Raw genomic sequence first — 25,790 nt, forward strand, 5'->3', positions numbered from 1 at the left:
TGGAGCCTGTTTCCGATTCTGTGTCTCCCTCTCTCTCTGCCCCTCCCCCGTTCATGCTCTGTCTCTCTCTGTCCCAAAAATAAATAAACGTTGGAAAAAAAAAAAAAATAAATAAATAAAAAGTTATCAAGATAGAAAGGCCCTTGAAGGACCCCATCTAATTCCATTACCATTGTCCTGGTTAATTTTCTTCCTAACACTAATATAGTCTAGTTTACTTATTTATCCTATTACTATAATGTTGTTTCATGAAGGCGGGGTTTTTTGGTTTTGTACCATGCTGTTAGGAATAGTGCATACATGGAGAAAGCACTCAAATATGTGCTGTTGGAGTTGCTGAATGGTTGACTGAATATTGTTTTTTTAGTTTTACCTTTTATCCTTTGCTTAGTGCTTTTGCTAATCATTGTGTCTACTGATGATTGTGGAATGACAGTGTTTTCATTCAGCTGTTCTTGTGTTTCCTTACTGTTTTTGGTGCTCTCAAGAAAACAAGAAAAGGAACATAATAAGTGATTAAAAGTTTTATTACAAAAATAATAATTTTTATAAAATAATCATTATCATCAAAATCGTTAAAAATTAGTAAATATCTAGCCAAGTGTCCTTTTTCTCATAGATTTGTATACCTGAAAGGAAGGGGACAGCTTCTACTATGTGCCATATAAGTGCCTGATATAAAATGTATTTCGGTATGATGATCACATAGAAGTCATTGTTTAATGTAATGCAGTAGATGGGAGACTTTTTACTCTTTTTTTTTTTTTAATTAAAAAAATTTTTTTTTTAACTTTTATTTTTGAGAGAGCGAGTGAGTATGCACGCAGGGGAGGGGCAGAGAGAGAGACACACACACACAGAATCCGAAGCAGACCCTAGGCTCTGAGCTGTCAGCACAGAGCCCCCCACCTGGGGCTTGACCTCACAGACCATGAGATCATGACCTGAGCTGAAGTCGGACGTCCCACCGACTGAGCCACCAAGGCACCCTGGGAGACTTTTTACTCTGATGATGTTTTGGCTCTTATTTATTTATTTAGTTAGTTATTTAGTCATTAATTTTTACATTTATGAGAGAGAGACAAAGTGAGCAGGGGAGAGGCAGAGAGAGAGAGAGAGAGAGAGGATCCCAAAGCAGGCTCTGCACCATCAGCAGTGCAGAACCCCTTGAGGGGCTTGAACTCACCATGAAATCTTGACCTGAGCTGAAATCAAGAGTTGCTTGCTTAACTGACTGAGCCAGGCAGGTGCCCCTATTTATTTATTTGTTTATTTATTTATTTAATTTATAAAGTTTATTTACTTAGCTGAAACCAAGACTTGGGATGCTTAACCCACTGAGCCACTAAGGCACCCCTGTGTTTTCATACCTCTTTTTTTCTTATCCCTTCTTCTTCCTTCTGCCTCTATTCCCATCCTGTTTACATTTTAGAAGAAAGTGACAGGCTTGGTGGGAGGGAATTTAGTAAAATTGGCATATGTCAGAGTGAGTCTTAATTATAAGGGTTACCTTGTGGGTTTGTTTTTTTTTGTTTTTTTTTTTTTTTGACAGTTACTGGAAGATTGGAGAGTTGAGATTCCAACATCGTGTTAATAACTCTGTTTAATGCAGATGCAACTTGGCTTCCCTGTTACTGCATTGAGGAATCCACAATCCTATATCTTGTGCAATGTGACAGTTAACCATTACTGTGGGTACTTTTAATTTTAAAATTTCCTGATTTGCATTTAAATGAATCATCCTAACATTGCATCAACTTAACCTTGCTGGTAAAAAAAAAATGGCACGGAGTAGCATGGTAAGGATATTCTAAAGCCTTGGATTGAACAGGTTTTAAGAATGATGTGGCCATTCTGTTGTAAATGAACATTTAATGTCTTTAGAGAAGGTATGTAAGCTCTTCTCACCAATGAGGCAGTTTGCCAACAATCAGCCTCCTTGGTTCTGATGGAACTATCCTTTTATTTTCTGCTCATTGCTTCTCCATTCCTCTTTCTATCATAAAGATTGCTAGTCATACGCCTACATCTCTACCCCTTTCTGAATTTATAGCGAACTTTTGCGTAATAGCCAGGATTGCTATTTATAAGGTAATGAAGACTGAATAACTACAGTTTAACTTTTTATTTAGTTCCACTAAGCATGATCCCTCCTGGAAAAACCTAAGGTTGCTGTAATTCATTAAGGTTGGCTAGCTCTAGTAGGTTTTGTAATAGGTCTTGTGAAGGAGTGCTCTGTAAGTTAATTGGAAAACTAGAAACTGCCAACAGTTTAAAAGTTATTTGTTTAGCTATTCTAAATAATACCATTAGTTGTAGAGAAGCAGAAGATATGACAAAGATTAAGGCAGGAGCTTTGTCTTGGTAGGCTTGTAAATATTTTAAAATCAGTTTGCATAAATTCATTTCAACTAATACTGTGTCTGCTCTGCATAAAGCAGCTTGCCAGCAACTTAGGAGATATAAAGAAGCATAAGCATAGTTATCATCCTTAAACGTAAAATATAGCTAGGAAAGCCATAGGTTAAACTTGGGAAAAATTAATTACATTTAATAAAATAATTCACAAGCTGTTGAGAGAATGCAAATGAAACAAATACTAGAATTTCAGTGCTGGAAGGACTTGGAGCCTGGGATTCAACCCCCTTTATTTTATAGGTGAGAAAACTGAGGAGCCAGTAAGGTAACTGGACTTGCCCAAGTCAGAGAGTAAGTTAGTGACAAAGCTAGTACCGGAAGCCATGTTCTTTCCAGAGAACATATTCTCATTAGATTTAAATGCTCTACTTGTACTTTCTGAAATCCTTTTTGGGTTGGGGTCACCAGAAGCATAACTTGGCTCTGTAGTATAGTTTAATAATGTTCGGCATCACTTTTGGCAGGGTCTTTGATTAAAGGTGCTGCACAAGGCACTCTGCTTCCATCATGGTTATTGAAAGATTTGAAAACACCCTGAATGGGTTCTCAATTTTCAAGTGTCAGTATATTTCAAGTTTTTCAATGTGAGTGAGTGACTGAGTCCTTTACGTTAACACTTTTAGCAGCCAGAGTCTTGTGAATTTTTATCGGGAGGTTGGAGACCTCCTCAGAGACATTACTTAATAGAAAGTGGAGTTCTGGAATATAGAACTGGAAGGGACTTCAGGGGAGAATCTTGTTCACTGTTTGCAAAGTCTGGACCAACAGAGCAAGCATACTACTAAGACATGTTTGTCTCGCACTGTGGCAAAATATTTTTGAGTGAGTTGCTGACACTAAACTTGTGAGACTTCACATAAATATGTGCATCTCTGGGTCTTTTGAAAAAATTCGTATGATCTGCCAACCCTACATCTGCGTGATAAAGAGTGCCTGGATTTACCTCTCCTGGCTTCTACTGGTGGTCTCCTGGAGAGGTCAGATATCTTTTGCAATTTATTATTGTGCTTATACTCTACCTTTTTTTCAAGTTAAGAAGAAAGTGGAATTATTTTGTATCCCAAAGTATCAAAATTAGAAACAGAAAAGACCAAGAGGGCTTTTTTTTTTTTTTTTTGAGAATGTTTTTATTACTAACGAGTGTGCAGATTTTTGGGGTACTCTTGTTTTTTCTCTAAGCTAAAGCTAGCTCTTTTCATGTGTCAGAGAAGCCTTTGTGTGTGTGTGTGTGTGTGTGTGTGTGTGTGTGTGTGTGTGTGTGTGTGTTTTGTCCTGACTTGGTCGGTCTGAACTTCACAGGCTTACCTTGGGCAGCTTCCTCTTTGTGGTTTCTCTGGAACAGCCTTCCTTCTCTTTGGCAACTTCCTGGTGGCCTGAGACCCTCTTTCTCAGCTCAGGGCTCTCATCTTGGTCCCCTCTTTTGCTCATGAAGGCCCGAGTTGTGGATTCTAAAGCTTTAGGAGTGCATTTGTGCTGTTTGGACCTTGATTTGCTGGTTTTCAAAAGTTACCAAGTCCTCAGGCCTAGTGGCTTTCCCCAGTAGGGGTTTGACTAATTGCCCTTCCCTGGGTGCCTTCTTTTCAAGACTTTTTATTTCAAGAAAAAATGGAGGGGGTGCCTGGGTGACTCAGTCAGTTAAGTGTCCAGCTTTGGCTCAGGTCATGATCTCGAGGTTCACCAGTTCAAGCCCCGTGCTGGGCTCTCTGCTGACAGCTCAGAAGCTCAGAGCCTGGAGTCTACTTTGGATTCTGTTTCTCCCTTTCTCTTTCCTTCTCCCCTGCTCTCTCTCAAAAATAAATAAACATTAAACAATTAAAATATATATATAACGTTAAAAACAAAAAAATGGGGCCGTTTATTTCTTTGGGAAAGTGAATTGTTATACTGTTGTACTTGTTTAATAATTAAAACACAAATGTGACCACCTGTCTACTTGAAAACTAGCTTCACTTAACTTACCTCTTGGCACCTTCCCTGTACTACCCTTACCCTTGAAAGGTTTTCTGTTTCATTTGTGTTGTTGCAGTGGCTGTGGAATGCTAGGATACAGGAATGCAGAGTCTACGGGGCAAATCATTCTTTCTGAAATGTCTTATCTGTGACATTTGATGACATTTGCTTTAGCTGTTGTCAGCCCTTTAGCAATCTAGAGCACTCCATCTCCTAAGGTTTACTGACTTGGGCTGATCAGTTTTGTGGGCAGATAACCTTTAAAAACCAAAGTGTAGGCCTGACATAATATAAGTGTGTAGAGCAAATTTGCCCACTTGCATTGAAACAAATTTCCTGGAAACTGGCGTTCTGTGTTGCCAGATTAAGCAAATCCAGATTCCTTCTGGCATCCAATCTCCAGTGATTCTAGGATGTTTTGATGCTTATATAAATCTGTGAAATGTTAGATGATGCTTGCATTAATGTTTTCAAAAATTTCTAAAATGTCTACCTGTTGTGCCTCAAGCATGCATTTATGGGAGAGGACACAAACATTTTTATATTAAGGTTGTCAAGAGTGGGCTTGTCACACACAGGTGCAGTTCTGTCTTGTCCTGGTCATCATTTTTATGTATAGAATTTAGGTGTTGATGTTGCTTTCCGTAGAATCTAGAACTGCGCTGTCTGATGAGGTAGTCACTAGTGGTTGTTTGAATTAATTAAAATGAAATAAAATTAAATCAATTCCTCAGCCACAGTAGCCACATTTCAAGAGATCCTTCTCCCTCTTCTTTCTGTCTTCCTCTCTTATCCTCTCCTACTTCTCTCCTCTCCTCTTACCTCACCTTCTTCCCCTTCCCTTCCTCTCTCCTCCCTTCTCCCCTCTACTCCTACCCCTCCCTCTGTTTCCATCTCTTCTCCCTTCATTTCTCTCTTCCTTGTGTCTCCTCTTCTTTCTTCCTTCTTCCCATTCTCCCACTTTCCATTCCTCTCTATGTATGTAACTTATATTTAGTGTATTATATTTTTCTGAACCAAGTGAGATGAGAGTAAGTTGTAGACATCATGCCCATTATATGTAACAAGGACATAACTACAGTATAATTGATGAAAATATGAAAATTTGACACTGATACACTATTACCTAATTTAGAACTTACTCAGATTTTATCATTTGTCTCAATTTTTTTTCCTTCAAGTACAGTTTCATTCCAGAGTTACTACATTTAGTTGTCACGTCTCTTCAGCCGCCTTTAACCTGGAAGAATTTCTCAGTCTATCTTTGTTTTTTCTGACCATGACATTTTTGAAGACTGTAGCCAATTAATTTGTAGAGTATCCCTCACTTTGAGTTTGATGTTTCCTCATGACAAGATTGGGGCTAGTTTTGCTAGGAAGGAAATAGCAAAGTAATGTGTCCTTCTTTAGTGCATTCTGTCAGGAGGTATATGTTGTCAATTTGTCCTATTGGAGATGTTGATTTTGATCACTTGGTTAGGTGGTATCTGCCAGGTTTTTCCATTTTAAAGTTACTCTATCCCTCTCTCCCTTTGTGATCAGTAAATAATCTGTTGGGAATTAGCGTGAGACTATGTAAATATTCAATTTCTTAGAAAACTTTCAGCCACTTGGTTTAGCATTCTCTGATGATTCTTCCCTGAATCAATTATTATTATGATGGTTTGTAAATGGTGATTTTTTTTCTGAATACATTATTTCTTGTACATTTATTAGTTTCTTATTGTATGGAAGAACTTTTCCTTCTCCTTTATTCATATTAACCTGGTCTCTCAGATTCTAATTTTATTGAGTGGATCATAATCTGTTTAATCTTCACAAAAAATTCTCTGAAGGTAATGATTGTCTTATTTTACAAATGAGGAAGGAAGTTCAAAGTGGTTAAGTGATGATCAAATATACCTTTTGATGGTATTGTCCTTACATAAAGATGTAAAGATTACAAAATAAAGATTCTGCTTTTTTTATTATAAAAGTAGCTTTTTAAAATGCCTGTATAATTTTATAGTATCAGAAAATACAGTTAAGCACAGAGAATGTTAAAACTACCCATTATCCCCAACTCTTAGAGATAACACCATTGTTAATATTTTGGTTTATATATCTAGATATTTTTATTCCTTTCTGCAGTTATACATTACATAGTTTTGAAATCTCTTTATCATATTCAATCATATATATTTTGAACATTTTCTCATAAACTTCTGTAACATTTCCCCCATTTTTTTTAGATGAGAAATTTCAGGTGTACAAAGATGCTAAAATACTAAATCTGAAAACACCTATCCTCTACCTAGGTTTAATAGTTATGAGTGTCTTTTCATAATTCCTTGATCTCTCTATGTATATATTTTAACTTTTGCTGAACTATTTGAAAGTTGCAGACATCTTTATATTTCACCCCCTAAATATTGTAGCATGCATCTCCTAGAAAGTCAGTTTTCTACAGAGCTACAGTTTCATTATCATACCTGTGAAATTGAGGAGTAATTCTGTAATAACATCTAATATTTAATAAGTGTTAAACATTTACCACTTTCCTTACAAATGTCTTAATAGCTGCTTGTTTCAAACTGTTGTCCAGACAGGGTACATGTATTGCATGAGATTCTTATGTCTCTTGAATCTATTTGTCTAGAATAGTCTTTTCACCTTCTCCCTCCAAGTACTGACTTTCTGAAGAATTAAGGGCCTTTTATCTTATAAAATACGCTACATTCTGAATTCGTTTGTTTTCTTATGGTGTTGCTTAATATGCTTCTGTATCCCCTAGAAACGTGTTTCTTATGAACTTGAAATAGGATAGATTAGGGTTTTTTAACCTGCAGTGCATTTGGATTGGAAAAATTTTGTCTTTGTTTTCACTATTAACAGGAATTTAACATTTCCTTCTGTTATTAATGTAGATAACAAACTACTTTTCATTTGAACCTGTAACTTTATCACCAGTAGGAATCTCAGTACTTTTCATATCTGTAGTAATTATAACATGATACCATGAAAACAAGTGCATGTTCATTATTACTTTGAAGTAGTCATCAGACTTCTTGCCAGGTTTTATTTAATGTTAATAAAGAAGCACATATATTACTGTTTCATTCATTTGTTTGTAAAGTATCTTGATAACCAAATTTCAGTACGTATGTTTCCTTTGTAATCCTTTGAATTGTGTTTTAGGCATTTGAAAAAACATTCTAAGAAAGGGCCTTTTAGTTGAACTATCTAATACAGAATCCAATACTAGCTACAGGTGGCTCTTGAACAGGTGAAGTGTGTCTTGTTTGACTTTAAGTGTGCCCTGATTGTAAAACACATCCCATATTTGGCCACTTAGTACTTGTGTAAAATATAACTTAAAAAATACTGAATATATGCTGAAATATTTTTTTGGATATATTGTGTATAGTCACATTTCTTTTTAGGCCCCCCCCCCTTTTTTTTATTTTAGAGAGCGAGAGTGGGGGAGAGCGGCAGAGGGAGAGAGGGAGGAGAAGAGAGACAGAAAATCCCAAGCAGGCTTCACATTCAGCACGGAGCCTGATGCGGGGCTCCATCCCACAACCCTGGGATCATGACCTGAGCTGAAATCAAGACTCTGCTGCTCAACTGACTGAGCCACCCAGGCACCCCTCTTTTTAGTCTTTTAATATTGTTACTAAAAAATTGAATATTACCAGGTGGCTTACATTGTTTTTCTATTGGATAACGTTGGTCTTTAGGTTTTACTAGACTGCCAGAAGGATTGATGGCATTGAAAAAGGTTTTGAGTTCCTACATAGAGGCTTCATTAGACTCTGGTTAAACATTTTTGCAGTAACACTGCAGCTCAGTCACACTGAGGCTCTTGAGAAACATTTAAAGCTTTTTTTTTTTTTTTTTTCATCAAGAGTACTTAATAGGTAATACAGAATACTTAAACATCTTCATATTGGGAAGCATATAATATTAAGTGTTTCATTATCAACGATGCTAAGTTTAGTTATTTGTTTAAGAGGGTGCCCATTAGATCTCAAGTTTGTAAAGGTATGTCTTGGCCCCTTGTAATTGGTAACCTGTTAAGTTATACTTTGGCACCTTACAAGTATCCTGTTCCCCCAGTAGCCTTTCACTTAATGGTGTTAATATCCATTGATAATCTTTGCCTGAATCAATTACTACATTGGGGTTTGCAAAATGGTCATTTTCTAATTCTATTCTACCTTCATGGTAAAGAAATTCCCTCGCCACTGTCTTTTTCTTAAGAGGATCTTTATGGTCATAGGATATCTTTTTATGTACCTTCCTGCCTGCCTGCCTATCAGTCAGGCAGTTGTAGTCATTATATTTTTTGATACTCAACTTGTCAGAAATTTGCCGATGGAACCTTTGTTTCCTCTGTGTTTTGATAGGTGAGTCTTTGTACCCTTCTTTGCTTTCTGCAGAATAGGATAACTCAGAGCTGGAATAACTTCCCTCCCTGCTTTTTTTGGAGGAGTCTTGGTTCCCTTTAATGGAAAGTGGCATTTAATAGAAATAAAGACCTCAGCAGCGAGAACAGTGTTTTTGTTTTTTTCCCTCTAAATTTTGTAAACATTATTTTTAAGAGTGGTACAGTATTGTGTGATCGGTTGTGTGCTTTATTCAGGGATCTCTTTGAAATTTGTACTTTATTATGATTGTATGCAGTGCTGTTGTGAACATCATTGTATCCAGCTTTTTCCATGCACCTTAATTTTTTCTTTAGAATAAAATTCAGGAAATGGAATTTCTGGATCATAAAACACCCTCTTCTAGGGTTTTAAATATCTGTCAAGTTGGTTGTCTGAAAGTTTGTATTTGTGTTTACCTCAGTTATGTACCTCACCTTTTTTCCTTTTGTCTTTAAGGCACTACTTAAAAAAATTTTTTTTTAACATTTATTCCTTTTTTTTTTTTTTAATTTTTTTTCAACGTTTATTTATTTTTTGGAGGACAGAGAGAGACAGAGCATGAACGGGGGAGGGGCAGAGAGAGAGGGAGACACAGAATCAGAAACAGGCTCCAGGCTCTGAGCCATCAGCCCAGAGCCTGACGCGGGGCTCGAACTCACGGACCGCGAGATCGTGACCTGGCTGAAGTCGGACACTTAACCGACTACGCCACCCAGGCGCCCCATCATTTATTCATTTTTTGAGAGACAGAACGTGAGGGGAGGGGCAGAGAGAGGAAGTCACAGAATCCAAAGCAATCTCCAGGCTCTGAACTGACATCACAGAGCCTGACATGAGGCTCAAACCCACAGACCACAAGATCATGACATGAGCTGAAGTCGGACGCTCAACTGACTGAGCCACCCAGGCGTCCTTTAAGTCACTACTTATACAAGCAGTCACTAACTGTTGGGTGTTTTCATTGAAGTCTTCCCCTAGACTTAAAGCCTCTAATGGAAGTTTACCTTGACACTGATACATTGATATTTGACTAAGTGCGACTCGAAATTTCTTCTGGCTATGAGTGATAATAGCTGTAGGTGCAGAGGGCAGCAGACTTAAGCATTATGTTTTAATAGAGTAAGACAAGATGTTCTCTAAGAATCCATCAAAAAATGAAGGAGTTATACCTTTTAGGTAATACTGCACTAGAAATGTTATGGAGTATGAAAAATCAGAATCAGGCCTTCATTCACTTTAGCTTTTCATCCTGCTTCTAAGTTGTTATGGAAAAACTAGAAATAGACCTGGCTTGGTGCCAGAGAAGCCCAAAAGGAAAAGCTCTATGTGTTTGGAAGTGCTTCTTGTGGTACCTCTACTGTTTATAAACTTGGCATCTGAAAGTGTAAGAGGTTAAGAGTTACTGGGCCCTCTTGTACAGGCTAGTAAGAATTTTTCCCCCTCTTGTGGTGAATGTAGCTTTGTTGTTATAAAACTCCTTTATAAAAATAGAAGATTTGTTATATATTTCATGTTTGTGTTTGATGTTTGCCTCACTTTGGCCTTTTGTTTCCTTTTCAGAAATGACTGCTGTCCATGCAGGCAACATAAACTTCAAATGGGACCCCAAAAGTCTAGAGATCAGGACTCTGGCAGTTGAGAGACTGTTGGAGCCTCTTGTTACACAGGTAAAAATCTGTAAACAAATACATAGGTGTAACATGTTTCCATAGTAGTAGTCCTGGGAAACAAACACAGAGAGTGGTTACTTAATTTAAAGCCTTATTTTGAGTGGTTGAGTTTAAGTTGATAGTATTTAGACGATTTGGCACCACTAATTATTTAAATATTGATGCATGGATTCTTTTAACCCTATAGGAGCACAGTTACTGCCATTTTATTGAGGCTTATTGGCATTAATCGGGGATTAGTGGTATGTAATGTAACTTACCAAATGTTTGTATTTTGTAGACATTTTCTTGGCATCACTCTTTCCTTGTAAAGTTACAGGTTATATTCAAGAAAGATGGCCTTCCTTGACTGTGAAGTCTCTTCCCCATGCTTAGGGTGCCTGGGTGGCTCAATTGGTTAAGTGTATGACTCTTGGTTTTGGCTCAGGTCATGATCTCACGGCTCATGAGTTTGAGCCTCAAGTCGGGCTCTGTGCTAACAGTGCAGAGCCTTCTTGGGATACTCTCTTCCTCTCTTTCTGTTTCCGTCCCCCCCCCCCCCCCCGCCCCCCAAATAAATAAATAACAAACTTCTCTTTGTCTAGGATCAATTAGTTGGTAATTTGAGGGTGTAGGTTTGGTTATGTTCTGTTAGAAATACGAATATCACTGTGTGATGATCTTTCATTAATTGTTAGCAACTAGTATAAAAAATATATATACACACACGTATATATACATATGTATTTATGTATTTTAATATACATGTAGAAGTGTATGGTAAGACTCAGGAATAGGTACTTTCTTGGAGCCCATCCACTGTAGCTCTCAGCAGTTCTTTTGTGTGGCAAGCTACCCTAATAACAAATGTTTAGTCATCTTCAACCTACAGATCAGCTGGTATTATATATATATATATTTTTTTTTTTTTTTAATTTAATTTAATTTTTTTTTTTAAATTAACGTTTATTTATTTTTGAGACAGAGAGACAGAGCATGAACAGGGGAGGGTCAGAGAGAGAGGGGGACACAGAATCCGAAACAGGCTCCAGGCTCTGAGCTGTCAGCACGGAGCCCGATGCGGGGCTCGAACCCACAGACTGTGAGATCATGACCTGAGCCAAAGTCAGACGCTCAACGGACTGAGCCACCCAGGCGCCCCTGGTATTATATATATTAATGATAGTTAATATTCTGGGACTTAAACCATCATCGCAGTAGGCTACTTTGGACAGTCCTTCCTCTCTTCCTTAAGAGCTTTTACTAATTAATTGCTGAGAGTTTTATGAATAAAATGTGAAACAATTCAGAAGCAAGTTACCTTAAAACATTTTGCACAGGTTGAAAACTGGAAAATGTGACTTCCATGTAAAGCTAATAAGTTCATTGTTAATCTCTTTCTGGAACTGCTACTAGTACTTCTGTTTTAAATGTTTATTTTATTTTTGAGAGAGAGAATGTGCATGCCCTGGGGGAAGGTAGAAGAGTGAGAATCCCAAGCAGGCTCTGCACAGATAGTGGGGCTTGCTCCCATGAACACTGAGATCATGATCTGAGCCAAAATCAAGAGTTGGACCCTCAACTTACTGAGCCACCTAGGCATGCCTCTTCCTGGAGCTTCTTGATGACATGTAGAGATGTCTAACATGTTTCTAATCAGTTTTTAATTTGTAAAATGAAAGTAAAAACCTAGTTGTCATGTTTGAAAAATTAAAATATTTTTTATCTTGCACATTGAGGTAGCTAAATTATTTTAGGACCTAAATTTAGTGTCATTGCAGTATTTCTTAAATACGGAGAGAGTATGTGTTATTTGTTAATGCTTAGTGGAATTCATAAATGTGATGTTTCATTTTGTTATGAATAATTTATTTTCCCTGTCTTTAAAGATGGTGGTCTTTCTGTTGTTTTCATTTTAAATGACTGCAGTTTAATTTGTAAAAATGAAACTTTTAGGTTACAACTCTGGTAAACACCAATAGTAAAGGGCCCTCGAATAAGAAGAGAGGCCGTTCTAAGAAGGCCCATGTTTTGGCTGCATCTGTTGAACAAGCAACTGAGAATTTTTTGGAGAAGGGGGATAAAATTGCAAAGGAGAGTCAATTTCTCAAGGAGGAGCTTGTGGCTGCTGTAGAAGATGTTCGAAAACAAGGTAGGTCAATATTGCTTTTAATATAGAGAGAGGCAGACTTTTTTAGGAAATTAATCCTTGAAAGTGACCTTTTGTGGTGAGTATTCTCATTGTTATGCTTGCGAATTGCTCAGTAACTTATAATATTAAATTATTGGAGATGTATTAAGTTGTACTGCCTTTATTTTTAATCAGGAAAGATGCTAACAGAGGAACAGTTTATTTGGAGTATCTGAATTGACTTCTTTTGGGTTTCCCAAGTAATTGTTCAGTCTTAAGAAATGTTCTAACAACAGTTTAATAGGAAATAAATGGGGTAGAAGTTTACCTTTAATCCTATGTAATACCTGTTTTTAGTTCATGCTGAAGATACAAAGGTGATAAAATGGAAAAATGTGCAACCATTCTGAAAATACCCTAGAAGTTGCCTCATTCTGTCAGGCTGGTGTGTTAAATTAGCCATGCGTACTGGAAGTGGTTTGAGTTTGAAATAAAAACAAATCTTGGCTTAAAGGAATCCTCTTTTGGGAAACTTAGAATTAATAAAAAGTGAAATTTGTAACCCACAGCTTACCAGTAGTGCCTACTAGAAAAACTTGTCTTTATGATGCTATAAGTATGATAAGACTTCATATCTGGAGCCTTAAATTCTTGAACCTTGTAGTTGTGTGATAAACTGCTGGTCCAGCAGGAGGACTTAAACAAAGACAGTTTTTTGTAGAGCAATTATATATCATATAAGGTGAATTGAGACCCTACTCTGTGCAGTTGTTTTACTGGCCTTTGGGAGAACCTTACTGGATCTCACTGGTGGCTGACAGTGGACACATTCATCCCTGTGACAGTACCCAGAAAAGGGCAGTGCATTAAAAGAAGATGCTATCTCCAATTGTTCTGAAATTGTAAACTAAAAACCTTGGATGTTAAATGTTTTTTTAATTTTCAGGCTGAAGATAAATGTTTCTAATATTGCCAATGATGAGATTATTTAAATTCCATATTACTAACTGGGTGGATGTATTAGTTATCTACAGCTGTCATAACATAAATTACTATAAACTTGGTGGCTGAGAACAACAGAAATTTACTCGTTCACAGTTCTGGAGGCCAGGTACCTGAAATCAAGGTGTCAGCAGGGGTGAATCTTTCTTGGGGGCTCAGTGGAAGACTCTTTTGCATGTTTTCTCCCAGCTTCTTGGAGAAGCAGCAATGCTTGGCATCCTTTGGCTTGTCAGCTTGTCACTCCAACCTCTTCCTTCCATGTCACATGGCATTCTCCCTGTGTGTTTCTGGGTGTAAGTTTTCCTCTTTATAAGGGTATCAAACACTGAATTAGGATCCCCCCTAAATCTGTTTTGCCCTCATCTTAACTTGGTTATATCTGCAAATATCCTATTTGCAAATAAGGCCACATTCATAGGTTATGGGTGAACATGAGTTTTGGGGGGACACTATTCAATCCATTAGAGTGGGCTTTGAATGAATTTATTTTAAAGCAGTTGAATTGTCTAGTTCAGGATGATTTTTGAGCTTCTTGTTCAGGAAATCAGGATGGCTGTTACTTCATTGTCCTCTGTGAGAAGGTTTTGCTCTTCAGTCCTTTTTGCCTCAAAATAATATTATCAGATGAATTTTACCAAATATTGATTGAGTCTAGTAACTAAGACATTTATTTTCAAAATACATTTAATTGTTACAGATAACTTGTAATTTCGTTCTGTATGTGTTCCTTGTTTCAGAAGTTTCTCTGATGTAAATTTGTAGCAATCATGGTATAATACATGCCCCCTGCCCCCCAAATACCCCACAGTTTTGAATGCATATCTAAATTTCTGTTTTCGTTTTTATTTATACCTGAGAAAAATTTTTATGTTGTTCTGAATTATAAGTACTTGTCTTTTCTAGTCCAACTTTGCAATTATTTATCATCATGATCTATTCACCATAATTTGCCTTCTCTCCTTGCCTTTTCTCCTTGCAAAACAAAAAAAAAAGCTAAAACTAAAACAAAAATATAACTGTCTCCCATCATCATTACTGCATCAGTTATGAAAAGCTGAAGTGCCTTGCTTTTATCTGTTGGCTTACTTTTTTTTTTTTTTTTTTAAGAATCTTAAGTAGTATGAAACCTCTCTCCTGTCATAAATAGAACAAAGTATATGTTATGACAATGGTTAAGTGCAGATTTTTTAATCAACCAGACCTTGTTGGTTATGTTGTTGAAGCTGTTTGCTCATCATTTGAAACCATGTAGTGGCATTAATATGTTTGCACATTCTTTGACAGCCCTCCCTTAAGTAAGTGGAGCCTGACTTTGATACACTTGAATGTATGTTGGATTTAAATACTTTCACCTCTGTAAAGAATAGAATATGGTAGAAGTGATGCTGTCTACTTTCAAAACTAAGTCATAAAGAGAGTATAGTATCTGTGTGGCTCTTCCTCATGGATTATTCAGTCTAGGGGGAAATTGTTAGTACCAGTTTGCCAAGCATGTGAGTAAGCAGCCTTGGGAGCACATCCTCCAGCATTAGTCAGGTTTTAAAAGATGGCGGCCCTGACCAACTCCAAATTCTTGACCCTCAGAAGGCTCAGCATAATAAATATTTATTTTAAGCTATCAAATTTTGGGGGTATTTGTTAGACAGCAAAAGATAATACAAACACCTTTCCCAGGTGGTCCTGAGCACTTACACAAAACTCTAACCTAACTACTCTTTTACTGCTAATAGAAAACACAGAGTAATTATGATTTATCTAGAACTTCATAGCAGATTGACTAACAGAGTTAGAATATAATTCTTTGCATTTTGAGTTTGTTGCTTATCCACTGGAACACTTCATTGTGAAAGGTTGTATAAGAAGATTTCTTTGTTGTGAATCAATGTGAATTACATTAGTTTAGTACAAGTTGGCAAATTTTTTTTGTAAAGAGCTAAGGTAGTAAATATTTTAGACTTTACTGGTTATAAGGTCTCTGTTAACACAATCAGTTCTACGTTTGTGTTGGGAAAGTGGCTGTTGGTAATATATAAGCACATGGGCATGGCTGTGTTCCAGTAAAACTTACTTAGAAAAAGAGAGGGTGAACTAGATTTAACCCATAGGCTCTGGTTAGCTGACCTCATATCTAGGGTTTTCACAGACTGTTAAAGATAGGACCTTACTGTTTTTAAACTACTTATGTATTTATTTATAACACTTTGGAGCCCAAAGCTAAACTTACTATAGTTTCGAGTTTGTATAAGCCCTTTGCTTTCTCTGCAATCAGCATTAATAACTAGAGGCTTGAATGTATACAGTTTTTCAGCATAACCTAATTTTCTTCTTGTATTTGCCCCTGATTACATGAATAATAAACACAAACATTTGTGAGTACATGAAAAGCTTACCATAATAACACTGTCAGTAGGTACAATATTCACATACATACCCAGGGCCACTTTACCTCAAGGCTAATGCAGTGGACATGTGAGCCTCCTGTGGTAGATGGGAGCCATTTATCAATTGCATACCATACAAATTCTTGTGATCTAGGGGTTTCATTTTACTGCCAGTCACCTTGAGCTAGTTGTTGAGTAACTAACTACCTTATGTGGGCTGAGGCATGTGTACCTCTTCAATGTGCTCTTTTCTTTTTTGGGACCCTTTCGACACCTACATGCACCATGCTGATTATGTCATTCTTATGCTTTTTCTTCCTAGCTCTTATCACAGTGGTAATTAGATAATTGGTTGTCTTCCCCTCTCCAGGTTCCAGTAGGACAGATAATTGACTATATTCTCCAAGAAGTGTGTGAGAAAAGGCTCTTGTCTCAAAAATTACAGTGAGTTTTCCTTCCTAGTGCCAAATGTAAACACAGGGTTGGAGAATCTTACCTTTGAAAAAATTGAGATATGATTCACGTAACATAAAATTCATCCTTTTAAAGTATATGCATCTGTGGTTTTAGGATATTCACAGACTTGTACAGCCATTACCATTATCTAATTACAGAATATTTTCATCTCCCCAAAAGGAAATCTCATATTAGCAGTCAGTCTTCATACATACGTATACATATATATTTAACAATACCTAAAAAAGAGTATTTAAATGTATTTTATGAATCCTTGAATAGTGCTCTGACAAGAAAAAGAGGGCTCTTATCTGGGTAGGCGATATCCAAGGGACAGAGATGGAAAGGCCTAAATGCAACTTGTTTGAAAAGGGCAGACAGGGGCGCCTGGGTGGGTTGGTCAGTTAAGCATCCGACTTCAACTCATGTCATGATCTCGCAGTTCATAAGTTTGAGCCCTGCTTCAGGCTCTGTGCTGACAGCTGGGAGCCTGGAGCTTCAGATTCTGTGTCTCCTCCTCTCTCTCTGACCCTCCCCTGCTCATGATCTATATCTCTCACAAATAAACATAAAAAAAAAAAGGACAGACATTTAAAAAAAGGACAAGTGATGGTAGGTTGGAAGTAGAGTGATGAGGAATAGCTTCTACTAGAAGAGTTTTTAAAAATCCATTAGTTACAATTCACGGTTGGATCTCAAAGGCCAAGATCAGAGACTTACTGTTGCATCTTGGACATTTCTTTGTGGTCAAAGGAGAAGGCTCAAAGAAGCTGAGGTACTGCTTCTGATGATAATGTGTTCAGGAAAGGGGCCAAATAGATAAATGATTAGTGTACTGGGCATTAGTGTATTTCCTGAGAAAAATCTTGTACAGCCAATCAGAGAAACCAGAGTGGGGTAAGGGCTGGGTGGTTTCTGATGAAGAGAGACTGTCTGCTAGCACACGGGAGACTGGTTTTCCTGTTTTGTCCCAGAGCTTATAATCAGGACACTTGGACATAAAAAGTAAATTAATAGCATTAGTGGTATGCAAGGAATGGAGTGGAATTGGTAGGGTAAGCATGGGATTAGAAAATCTTGCTGAAGGTGCACTGGATCTTGAAAGGTGAAAGGAGGAAGGGGAAAAAGTCATCTAGTTAAGAAAACCAGTAGACTAAGCAAGATGTGCATGGGGGAACAGTTAGAGCCCTGACTGGAGAGGGGTGCTTCTAGGAAAGATTAGAAGAAAAGAGCCTGGAGCTAGATTTTAGAGGGTGGTTTAGAATGCCAGGTGAAGGAGGGAGAATTCTCAGGGAAATGATATGGAATCCAACTCTAGGGTTGGAATAGGGCTCACAGGTTCAGGTTCTAGTTCCAGTATACTTGAATATATCTAATGATATGGGACTTGCTACCTCTGGAAGTAGCTTTTTCCAGCATTGCTTTGTGTTTATTTTTATAGCTCTTTTTCTTCTTAAATTAAACTAAAATATGTCTCTTTAGCTTTCTTCCTGTTATAAGAAGTTCTGCCATCTGGGCAACACAGAATATGAGGAAAAGTGGTGTTTTCGGGAGATGAGTCTCTCAGCTATGTTCAGGAAGAGTTAAATGGTTGAGAGAGAGCCTGGAGGCAGGACCAATAATCAGGAGATCATCACAGTGGTGAGGGGTGAGATGGAACTGTTAAGGAAGGGACTGCTATTATATACAGTCCAAAGGAAGAATTGGGCCAGTTGTTAACTGCCAGGTTGGCCTGAGCAGATGGCTGGTCTTCTTTATAGATAAAAATGAGGGACCTAGTATGTGAAAGATTGTAATACTTTATTTTCCTATAACTTGAATCATTTAAGGCACTGTATGCTTCTAAAAACTCCACAGGAATTACCTAATATTAGTATATTCTCTTAGAGCCATTAAGATTTTGTTACACCAGTTTTCAGTCAAATTAAAAAGATCTGTTGGGGCGCCTGGGTGGCGCAGTTGGTTAAGCGTCCGACTTCAGCCAGGTCACGATCTTGCGGTCCATGAGTTTGAGCCCCGCGTCGGGCTCTGGGCTGATGGCTCAGAGCCTGGAGCCTGTTTCCGATTCTGTGTTTCCCTCTCTCTCTGCCCCTCTCCCGTTCATGCTCTGTCTCTCTCTGTCCCAAAAATAAATAAATAAACCTTGAAAAAAAATAAATAAATAAAAATAAAAAATAAAAAAAAAAATAAAAAGATCTGTTACACCGTTTGCTTTATTTATGCTAATAAAAAGTCAATTAACAGGTTAATTTTATTTTTCTTAACTTTTAATTTTGAATCACAGGAATTTTCAAAGATAGTACAGTGGTTCAGTGGATCCTTTATTGAGTTCCCCCAGTGGTTGTATCTTATGGAACTATGGTACAGTATCAACATAAGGAAATTAACAATGGCATAATATATGTGTGTAACTCTCTGATTTTATCACGTGTACATTTGTGCAGTCACCACTGCAATCATGATACAGAACTATTCCATCACCATCACCATGATAAAGTTCTCCCTCATGCTTACCCCCATATAGTCACACCCATTCTATTTACACTACCCACCACCTCTGATCCTTGGTAACTTGCCTGTCTCCATTTCTGATTCTGTCATTTCAAGAATATGGTGTGAATGGGATCAGACAGTATATGACCTTTTGAGATTGGCTTCTTTTAGTCAACATGATGGCCTTGAGAGCCATCCAAGTTGGTATATCAGTAGTTTGTAACTTTCTGTTGTTAGGTAGTATTCTATGAATACTCCATGGTGTATATATAGTTTGTTGCATAGTAAAAGCTTTTAATTTGAGGAAGTCCACAATTTTTTGACACCCCCCCCCCCCCGACTTGTGAGTCAAGTTTTTGGTGTCTAAGAATTCTTCACCAGGGTTTAGCTTATGAATATTTTCCCTGTTTTCTTTTAAAAGTTATTTTTAGTTTTATGTTTTACATTTAAATCTTCGACCACTTTTGGGTTAATTTTTGTATAATATGTGAAGTTTAGGGTGAGTTCATTTTTTGCCCCCTATGGACTTCTCCCCAGTACCATTTGTTGAAAAGATTCTCTTGCTTTTGCACCCTTGTCAAAAATTGGTCAACTGTGCTTGTATGGGATTATTTCTGAGTTCTCTATTTTGTTCCATTGATGTCTGTGTCTTTTCCTCCACCAGTACCCACACAGTCTTTATTGCTATAGCTGTATTAGTCTTAGAGTTGGGTAAAATGTTTCTTCCCACCTAGTTTTTTCCTGAATCGTTTTAGTTATTCTCTTTTGTTTTTCCGTATAAATATTAGATAAGCTTATCTGTATCTACAAAAAATCTGGGACTTTGATAGAATTACGTTAAACTTGTAATTAATTTGGAGAATATCGACATTTTTACTATATTGACCAGTATAGTTATGACCAAACTATATTTCCATCTATTTAGATTTTAATTTCTTTCATCACTGTTTACATATAAGCCTTCTACATGTTATTTTAGATTTACATTACTTCATTTTTTAAAATGTTTATAAATAGTATTTTATGTATATGTGGTTTTGTGTTTCCTTTCAAGTCCATGGCTAAATGCATATGCATTTTACCCTAGTATTAATTGTAACTTTGATACCATTTTATTTTTTTTAAAGAATTTAACAGTAATTATAGGCATTTTGTTTGTTAGTATAACCTTGGAATTTGTAATGTTTAAAACTATGTATTTTTTATTCCATAATTTCCCTATTGGACTTAAAAGTTTTTATGTTTTTGATATAAATAATGCTCGAGTGACTAAGCATGTACATATAGTGTCTCCCCCTTTATTTTATTTATTTATTTATTTAACGTTTATTTATTTTTGAGACAGAGATTCAGAGCATGAATGGGGAGGGGGCAGAGAGAGAGGGAGACACAGAATCAGAAGTAGGCTCCAGGCTCTGAGCCATCAGCCCAGAGACTGACGTGGGGCTTGAACTCACGGACCGCGAGATCATGACCTGAGCCAATGTCAGACGCTTAACCGACTGAGCCACCCAGGCGCCCCTCTCCCCCTCCCCTTTTAAAAATTACATCATTAAGATACATTTCCAGGAGTAGAAATAATAGGGGCACAGATCTTTTTTATAAACTGAATAATTATATACAACAAAATACACAAATCTGTGTACAGTTTGATGAAGTTTTACACACACAGAGGCATACATTGGTTATAGGGCTTTTATTTATTTATTTATTTTTTTAACTTTTTTTTTTTTTTCAACGTTTATTTATTTTTGGGACAGAGAGAGACAGAGCATGAACGGGGGAGGGGCAGAGAGAGAGGGAGACACAGAATCGGAAACAGGCTCCAGGCTCTGAGCCAACAGCCCAGAGCCTGACGCGGGGCTCGAACTCACGGACCGCGAGATCGTGACCTGGCTGAAGTCGGACGCTTAACCGACTGCGCCACCCAGGCGCCCCGGTTATAGGGCTTTTAAAATGTATTCCTAGGGGTGCCTGGGTGGCTCAGTTGGTTGAGTGTTTAACTCGTCATTTCCGCTCAGGTCATGATCTCATGGTTCCTGGGTTTGAACCCTGCTTTGGGCTCTGCGCTGACAGTGTGGAGCCTGCTTGTGATCCTCTCTCTTCGTCTCTGCTCCTCCTCTGCTCACATATTCTCTCTCTCTCTCTCTCTCTCTCCCCCTCTCAAAAATAAATAAACTTAAAAAAAAATGTATTCCTAACTTGTTATCCAGTATGGTTATATCTTCAATTTTCTAATATTCTTACAGCCTCACCAGTTACAAGGGACAGTAATTCAGAGTTGTTGAAGCAAAAGGGAGTTTATGGGCCTTTATAATTGAGAATTCTAGAAGTAGATTGTGATTTCAGGGATAGATGTGACTGACTCGAAGGGTGTGAGGCTTTTTTCATCACTTGGCTCCACGTATTTCATTTTACCCCTATTTCCTTCGTTCGTTAGTTCCTTCCTTCCTTATTTGAATGTAGTTGACACACAATGTTACATTAGTTTTAGATGTACTACATAGTAATTGGACAGGTTTATACATTATGCTATGTTCACCACAGATATAGCTACCATCTGTCACCATCCATTGCTATTACAGTATCATTGACTATATTCCTTATGCTGTGCCTTTTATTCTCGTGACTTTTTTATTCTATAACTGGTAGCCTGTATCTCCTATTCCCCTTCACCTATTTTGCTTGTCCTCCTTCCCCTCTGACCATCAGTTTGCTCTCTGTAGGTCTTATTCTCTTTTTTGTTTGTTTATCTTTTTTTTTTTTTTTTTTTAAGATTCCACCTTTAGTTTGAGGTGGTCATCTTAGCCAAAAAAGAACTTTTCTTTCTCTGTGTCTATATTTTAGTCATAGAAGGGACTGGTTAGCTTTGCTTGGGACATGCTCAGCACTGAACCAGTTTCTAGTCAGCCTAGATCACATGTTCGCCCTAGAACAGGAGGAATGGGGGAGAGTTCGCCAAAGGAATACAGGATATAATAAATTGGCATTGAGTGGAAACAAATAATCCTTTTTGACAAATATTGGGATAATCTTAAAATTTTTTGCTCTCTTTATAGGTGTAAAATGCTACTTCCTTAATTTTTTTCTTTTCTTTCTTTTCCTTTTTATTTTCGAGAGCGAGCAATAGAGCACTAGTGGGGCAGAGGGAGAGAGAGAGAGAGAGAGAATGAATGTTCAGCAGGCCCATGCCCAATGTGGAGCCCGTTGGGCTCTATCCTATGACCTTGGGATCATGACCTGAACCCAAAATCAAGAGTTGGATGCCCAACCAGCTGAGCCACGTAGGTGCCCCGCGACTTCATTTAAAAAAATGTGCATTATTTGGGGGCAGGGAGGATTGATGTTGACATGCATGTGTTTATTTATGCATATATTTGGAACATAATGGTGTTTTTGGGAGTTCCTACGGCATTGGTAGGTATCTGTAAACATTCATTCTTTGTAGTTGATTGGTTGAATCCTGTTACTTTTCTTATCAGTTGGAATTTTACAAGATTCTGGAAGATTGAGACATGTCTTACTGGGCTGGAGGTGCTAATCTTTTAGATTTCCCATCACTAATGTATTGCAGAGGTAAAATTAACTTAGAGTTGAAAGTCAATACGTAAATTTGTGTGTGTCTATAATTTTTTTTAATGTTGATTTATTTTGAGAGAGATAGATAATGAGCAGGGGAGGGGCAGAGAGAGAGGGAGACAGAATCCCAAGCTGGCTCCACTTTGCCAGCGTGGAGCCCAATGCGCGGCTCAAACTCAAAAACTGAGATCATGACCTGACCCAAAATCAAGAGTTGGATGCTTACCCCACTGAGTTACTCAAGTGCCCCTATGTCTGTAATCTTTTTAATGATGAGACAAAATCTGGTAGTCCTGGAAAAGGTGGTTGAGTTCTGTTGAATAGAGCAAGGATTGTAGCTAAAGTCATGACTTTTACTGCATACCAAACAATTTGGTTTGAATTTCTTTCCATGACTGCCATACCATTTATAACAACTTCTCATTTATATGCTGTTGTTCACATGGTGGACAACATGAAAATATCAAGACAATTCACTGTACCCACTTCTCCAATACTGAGAAAACACTTAATAGTGAAACCAGATGGCCCTTCTCCCCACATAGCAGGAAAGTGAAAACAGAGTAAATTCTTTTACTGAATATTCTTGTCCAATAAATAGAAAGTACACATTTTAATGTTTGGCTTATGGTTTCCTCCCTTTCATGTTCATTTGTATTTAGGCAGTATTTTAAAATTTCTTTGGAGGCTTTTTATGTTCTGGCTTTTGGATTGGTATTCCATTTCAGGTAAGCTTTGATTATAGTGCAAGCGCATCGTCTTTGAGTGGAAGTACAACTTCAATTTACTGAGAGCAATAATGTTGTTCAGTACTAAGTCTCAATCACCACAAGAGCCATCTTTTCTGTAGAAAATGTCTTGTCAGTTTTAGAGCCAAAAAGCAGTATGTATTGGTCTACTGAAACAGTAGAGTGAAAACTATTAAGTTGGCTAGTACCTACGTGATCTTAGTAGCTGTAGTTGATTGGTGAGCATTCTCTAATGGTCTTGTTGTATAGATAACTTCTTAGCTTTTTTTTTTTTAATATTTAGTTTTGAAGGAGAGAGAGAGAGCATGAGGTGGGGAGGGACAGAGAGAGAGGGAGACACAGAATCTGAAATAGTCTCCAGGCTCTGAGCTGTCACAACAGAGCCTGAGGCAGGGCTTGAACTCAGAAACTGTGAGATCATAACCGGAGCTGAAGTTGGATGGTTAACCAACTGAGCCACCCAGGTACCCCCATTCTCAGCTTTTTTAAATTTTGAAAGCACTGAATTACCCAGATAAAACTTAGGGTCTCTTAGGACATTGTCTTAAAGAAGGGATGGGTAATGAGGGTTTTTAGTTGATGTTAATTAAGAGACTTTTATTTTTATTTTATTTTATTTTATTTTATTTTATTTTATTTTATTTTATTTTATTTATTTTTTTAATTTTCCTAAGAGATACTCTTCTGTTTACCTCAGTAATTGTGTAGTAAAATTGAGGATATAGATGCCATTTTCCTTGGTGCAGCTTGAATGATTTGTATATAGGGAGAAAAATAAATATACACACATGGAGAGTATTTATGTACATATATATATGTATGTGTGTATATATATATGTATGCATGTGCATACACATTTATCATATATATATATATATATATATATATATATATATATATATATATATATATATGTTTAACATTGTGAATCTCAGCAAGGCAATTTTAAGGAAAATAATGATTTATTTTGTTCTTGACAAAAGGATATTGAGCTCAAGCTGTCAGGCTCTTGAGGCACAATTTTCTCCCTGGCAATGCCTAGAGTCAGATTGAAGGAGGTGAAAATTGGTCTCCTGTCCAGTGCAGATGTTGACAGCCTCAGACTGATATACCCACATTTGATATAGGCAGCCTGGAAGATAGATGTTAAAAGGTGGATATGATCAAGACAAAGCAACTGTCAGTGACTTTTTTGAGTAGGGTTTGAGAGGTAGACGGGAGACAGTGGAATCTGGGTTTGCAAAGTTCATGATGTGAAGACTTGAAACATAGCTTTGTGTGGGTATGTGAGAGATTGCATTTTGATTTGGTCTTGTTAGTGTGGTTTTAATCAGGTTGGGATCATGAGCTTGATCTTCTAAATGGGCTCTTTGATTTTTCACAGGAGAAAATTGACAAGTATTCCTACCCTGCGATGTTGAGTGGGTTTCAAAAAGTGTTAATAATGATACTGTGGAAGAGCAATAGCAGAGAAACATTTAACATTTTGAAAAAGATAAAAGTTAAGTTAATTAGGTTTTCAGATTAGTGTAATGACTTTCTTCATCAAAGCTGCTAAAAAATCAGCTGATTTTTCTCATACTCTTCTTTGAGTTCTGGCTTCCTATTGTTACCTTGACTTTTACCTTTGTCACCTTCGTATATTTTTCATCCTGTTTTCTCCTCTTATTGTGGATGTCTCTTTTCATGTGATCCCCTGATGGCTGGGTCTGTTGTTGGAAGTGCTCTCACTCCAGTTCCTACCCTTCCTATGTTCCTGAAGACTGTGATTAATTTAAAACTTGTTCATTATTGACCTCCATTCCTCCACTCCCACCATTTAATTCATTTTCTCTTGCTATGCATTTAACTTGAGCAGGAAAAGCAAAATGTAAAGTCCAAAAAAAATCATTAACTAGTTGTCATCTGGGTGTTTTATGTCTTAAAGTTGTCTTTCTGACTTCAACTCTAAGTCTCTAGGGTGGAGGCTATATTTTCTTTACTTGGGATGTGTCAAGCATGCTGTCTGCTTCTGGATCATTACCCTTATGTGAGCATATGCTGCTTTGCAGAGACTTGGTTTCTGGCTGGCTATGGAAGTGAGGAAAGGAGAAAGAAGTTATTAAATTCTAATGTTTCCTTTCATTTTGAAATTGCTCCTCTTTTTTTTTTTTTTAAGTCTGTTTCATTAAACGTTTAATAAATAACACTAACAGCACAATAATACTTTTAAGTTACAGTGGGTAATAGTATTGCCTGAATATATTTGTACAGTGTAGCTGAGGAAGTTATCTTAGGTATTAAAATTTTGACTTTGGCATGACTTCAACCATGATGTTGCAATAACGTGGTTTCTACTAGTTAATTTCTTAAGAAAGTGATTCCAAGTTGAAATGCATGTTATGCATTTATTTGAATGTGTAATCAGGAAGTAAGTGCCTCTCTTTGAAGTGTTTCTGAATAGCAGCAGGGCACACTTGAATTAGTAAGGAAAATGAGAACATGAATATGTGTGGTACTCTATTTTAACTTTTTTAAAAAATCCATTTTGTCAACTGGAAAAAGAAATTTCAAAGCTTCCTTTACTTACATCC

General features: G+C 37.2%; 1 protein-coding gene across 5 annotated transcripts in view; it reads left to right on the forward strand.

Moving 5' to 3' along the window:
• CTNNA1 (catenin alpha 1) overlaps positions 1–25,790 on the forward strand; it is a 320,760-nt gene that overhangs the window by 156,733 nt on the left and 138,237 nt on the right. For 4 of the 5 annotated variants that reach the window (XM_045445207.1, XM_045445224.1, XM_045445213.1 and 1 more), the window contains 2 exons: positions 10,338–10,444; positions 12,383–12,578. The exons of the other annotated variant lie outside the window; for it this stretch is intronic. In XM_045445207.1, the coding sequence (XP_045301163.1) occupies positions 10,338–10,444; positions 12,383–12,578 (303 nt within the window). The remainder of the gene's footprint in view (positions 1–10,337; positions 10,445–12,382; positions 12,579–25,790) is intronic. 5 annotated transcript variants of the gene reach the window in all.

This window comes from Leopardus geoffroyi, chromosome A1 (assembly GCF_018350155.1).
Source record: "Leopardus geoffroyi isolate Oge1 chromosome A1, O.geoffroyi_Oge1_pat1.0, whole genome shotgun sequence".
NCBI lineage: Eukaryota > Metazoa > Chordata > Mammalia > Carnivora > Felidae > Leopardus > Leopardus geoffroyi.